This window comes from Babylonia areolata, chromosome 17 (assembly GCF_041734735.1).
Source record: "Babylonia areolata isolate BAREFJ2019XMU chromosome 17, ASM4173473v1, whole genome shotgun sequence".
NCBI lineage: Eukaryota > Metazoa > Mollusca > Gastropoda > Neogastropoda > Buccinidae > Babylonia > Babylonia areolata.
In genome coordinates, this window is record NC_134892.1 from 24542527 (window position 1) to 24547329 (window position 4803).

The 4803-nt window shown below is 49.2% G+C and overlaps 1 protein-coding gene across 5 annotated transcripts in view; it reads left to right on the forward strand.

Annotated features, from left to right (window-relative positions):
• LOC143291772 (uncharacterized) overlaps window positions 1-3763 on the forward strand; it is a 17872-nt gene extending 14109 nt beyond the window's left edge. For all 5 annotated transcript variants that reach the window (XM_076601915.1, XM_076601916.1, XM_076601918.1 and 2 more), the window contains 2 exons: window positions 1033-1212; window positions 3535-3763. In XM_076601915.1, coding sequence (XP_076458030.1) covers window positions 1033-1212; window positions 3535-3620 — 266 coding nt within the window. In that variant the 3' untranslated portion in view covers window positions 3621-3763. The remainder of the gene's footprint in view (window positions 1-1032; window positions 1213-3534) is intronic.
• The last annotated feature ends 1040 nt before the right edge of the window (window positions 3764-4803 follow it).

Sequence of the window (4803 nt, forward strand, 5' to 3'; positions counted from 1 at the left end):
GGTGATGATGGTGATGGTGGTGATGATGATGATGGTGGTGGTGATAGTGGTGGTGGTGATAGTGGTGGTGGTAATGATGATGATGGTGGTGGTGATGACGGTGGTAGTGGTGGTGATGATGATGGTGGTGGTGATAGTGGTGGTGGTAATGATAATGATGACGGTGGTCGTGGTGGTGATGATGATGGTGGTGATGATGATGGTGGTGACGATGAGGACAAAAGCTTCAAAGCGGGCAGACTGATCCATATACGCTAAACCACATCTGCTGTTAAAAAGAAGAAGAAGAAGAAGAAAACAGAGAGACTGGTAGCAGATGCTAAACCCTGGCATGTACCCAATGTGCTGATCGGGCCGTCAGTACAGCAGCAACAACAACAACAACAGCTACTACTACTACTACTACGACGACGACGACGACAACGACGATGATCAGAAGAAGAAGAAGAAGAATACACACACACTCTCTCTCTCTCTCTCTCTCTCTCTCTCTTTCTATCTCTCTCTCCATCTCCCTCTCCATGCCCCCCCTCTCTCTCTCCATCTCCCCCCATCTCTCTCTCTTTCTCTTTCTCTCTCACTCTCTCTCCATCTCCCTCTCTTTCTCACACACACACACACACACACACACACACACACACACACACACACACGGAAATATCCCATGAAGAAGAGAAATTAACAATGTGTGCCACGAACGATAGAATTTCGTTGACGTACAAACGTCCTCTGTTGGACCCTAACAATGGTATTGTATTGTATTGTATTGTATTGTTACAACAGCATCTTTGTGAGAAATCCGGGCCGCTCTCCCAGAGAGAGTGTGTCGCCACGGTACAGTGCCACGCCTTGTTTCTTTCTTCTTCTTCCACTCTCTCTCTCTCCTCCCTCTGTCTCTCTGCTTGTCTCCGTCCATGTCCAATGGATGTCTGTCTATCTCTCTATCTTTTCATTTATCTATTCATCCATTCATCCACTTATCCCTCCCTCCATTCATTCACATCCTTTTGCCTCTCACTGTCTCCTCTACAGCGGCTGACGGTCGGCAGAGACGGGGGAGGGAGGGGGAGGGGAGAGGCGCCACGGGCGGGGCGGGGGTGGCGGTGGACGACGAAGGGTACTCCACTGTCAGGTTCTCCAAAATGGCGCCAGGGATCCCGAGCAGCGCGCGCACCACCGCCCCGCACCACCCCTACGCCGTGGTGACGACAAGTATGGCCATGTTTTTGTGTCAAAAAAATGAAGAAAAAAGAGAAAAAGGAAAAAAAAAAATGTGATGATGATGATGATGATGGTGATGATGGTGGTGGTGTTGGTGATGATGATGCTGGTGATGATGATGATGATGGTAATGACTATGACCATACTTTCGTAAAAAAAAAAATGAGGAAGATCATTTGATGATGGTGGTGTTGGTGATGATGATGATGCTGGTGATGATGATGATGATGATGATGATGATGATGATGATGCTGGTGATGACTATGACCATACTTTCGTATAAAAAAAAAAGGAAGATCATTTGATGATGGTGGTGTTGGTGGTGATGATGATGGTGATGATGATGATGATGATGATGATGATGATGATATTTTCGTATATTAAAAAAAACAAAAAAGAGAGAAAAGAAGACCAGTTGATGATGGTGGTGTTGGTGATGATGATGATGACGACGATGATGGTGATGATGACTATGACCATACTTTCGTATAAAAAAAACAACAACAGAAGATCATTTAATGATGGTGGTGTTGGTGATGATGACGATGGCTATTGTGGCACTATCTGTCTGTGGCACTGTCTGTCTGTGGCACTGTCTGTCTGTGGCACTGTCTGTCTGTGGCATTGTCTGTATGTGGCACTGTCTGTGGCACTGTCTGTCTGTGGCACTGTCTGTATGTGGCACTATCTGTCTGTGGCCTTGTGTGTCTGTGGCACTGTCTGTGCGGTGTCTGTGGCACTGTCTGTCTGTGGCACTGTCTGTGGCATTGTCTGTCTGTGGCACTGTCTGTGGCATTGTCTGTGGCACTGTCTGTGGCATTGTCTGTCTGTGGCACTGTCTGTGGCATTGTCTGTGGCACTGTCTGTGGCACTGTCTGTGGCATTGTCTGTGGCACTGTCTGTGGCATTGTCTGTCTGTGGCACTGTCTGTGGCATTGTCTGTCTGTGGCACTGTCTGTGGCATTGTCTGTGGCATTGTCTGTCTGTGGCACTGTCTGTGGCACTGTCTGTGGCATTGTCTGTCTGTGGCACTGTCTATCTGTGGCACTGTCTGTTTGTTGCTTTGTCTGTCTGTGTCACTGTCAGTCTGTGGCACTGTCTGTGGCACTGTCTGTTTGTTGCTTTGTCTGTCTGTGTCACTGTCTGTCTGTGGCACTGTCTGTGGCACTGTCTGTCTGTGGCACTGGCACTGTCTGTCTGTGGCACTGTCTGTGGCACTGTCTGTCTGTGGCACTGTCTGTCTGTGGCACTGTCTGTGGCACTGTCTGTTTGTTGCTTTGTCTGTCTGTGGCACTGTCTGTCTGTGTCACTGTCTGTCTGTGGCACTGTCTGTCTGTGGCACTGTCTGTCTGTGGCACTGTCTGTGGCACTGTCTGTCTGTGGCACTGTCTGTCTGTGGCACTGTCTGTGGCATTGTCTGTCTGTGGCACTGTCTGTGGCACTGTCTGTCTGTGGCACTGTCTGTCTGTGGCACTGTCTGTGGCACTGTCTGTCTGTGGCACTGTCTGTGGCATTGTCTGTGGCACTGTCTGTCTGTGGCACTGTCTGTCTGTGGCACTGTGCACTGTCTGTGGCACTGTCTGTTGCTTTGTTCTTATGTGGTATTGATTCATGTCTGGCTGTATACCGGCGCTTTATGCACGTACACACACACGTAGGGGTATGTGTGGGTTCGATTGCGTGAACCTACACACACACACACACACACACACACACACACACACACACACACACACACACACACACACACACACACACACACACACACACGGAAATATCAGATGAAGAAGGGAAATCAACGATGTTTGTAACGAACAATTACTTTCGCTTACTGACAATGACAGCGAAGGGGAAATAATTATCATTTTCAAAATATCAAAGTATTTTGTGACTGCGACTGTGGGAACAACTAATACTTTCCCAACGGCTCCGAAATACATATAACTACATTGTATCTGATATTTGGGAAGTGTGAGAAATCTACGTAAAAATATATCACCTGTCTATAACACACACACACACACACACACACACACACACACACACACATCGTGGTTGATTAATTGATTGAATAATCGCACTTGATCCATTGGCGAAGTAGTTCAATAACCGATCAATTGATCAGTGTATCGATCCATTGGTCGATCAATCGATCAATGTATTGATCCATTGGCGAGGTGGTACAATAACCAATCAATCGATCAATGTATTGGTCCATTGGCGAGGTGATCCAATAACCAATCAATCAATCAATGTATTGGTCCATTGGCGAGGTGGTCCAATAACCAATCAATCGATCAACGTATCGATCAGTTCCAGGATCGTCGGAGCCTGTGATGGAGGAGGACATGTACGTGCCCGTGGAGGTGATCCAGGAGAGGAAAAGACAGAACCACTGAGAGTGAGACAGACAGAGTGAGACACACAGAGTGAGACAGACAGAGTGAGACAGACAGAGTGAGACACACAGAGGGAGACACACAGAGGGAGACACACAGAGTGAGACACACAGAGTGAGACAGACAGAGTGAGACACACAGAGGGAGACACACAGAGGGAGACACACAGAGGGAGACAGACAGAGTGAGACAGACAGAGTGAGACAGACAGAGGGAGACACACAGAGGGAGACAGACAGAGGGAGACACACAGAGTGAGACAGACAGAGGGAGAGGGACAGAGGGAGAGAAACAGAAGGAGACACACAGAGGAAGACAGACAGGGACACAGAGAGAGGGAGACAGACAGAGGAAGACAGACAGGGATACAGACAGAGGAAGACAGACAGGGACACAGAGAGAGGGATACAGACAGAGGAAGACAGACAGGGACACAGAGAGAGGGAGACAGACAGAGGAAGACAGACAGGGACACAGAGAGAGGGACACAGACAGAGGGAGACAGACAGAGGGAGACAGACAGGGACACAGACAGAGGGAGACAGACAGAGGAAGACAGACAGGGATACAGACAGAGGAAGACAGACAGGGACACAGACAGAGGGAGACAGACAGAGGAAGACAGACAGGGATACAGACAGAGGAAGACAGACAGGGACACAGACAGAGGGAGACAGACAGAGGAAGACAGACAGGGACACAGAGAGAGGGACACAGACAGAGGAAGACAGACAGGGACACAGAGAGAGGGACACAGACAGAGGGAGACAGACAGGGACACAGACAGAGGGAGACAGACAGAGGAAGACAGACAGGGACACAGACAGAGGAAGACAGACAGGGACACAGAGAGAGGGACACAGACAGAGGGAGACAGACAGGGACACAGACAGAGGGAGACAGACAGAGGAAGACAGACAGGGACACAGACAGAGGGACACAGACAGAGGAAGACAGACAGGGACACAGAGAGAGGGACACAGACAGAGGGAGACAGACAGGGACACAGAGAGAGGGACACAGACAGAGGGAGACAGACAGGGACACAGAGAGAGGGACACAGACAGAGGAAGACAGACAGGGACACAGACAGAGGAAGACAGACAGGGACACAGAGAGAGGGACACAGACAGAGGAAGACAGACAGGGACACAGACAGAGGAAGACAGACAGGGACACAGAG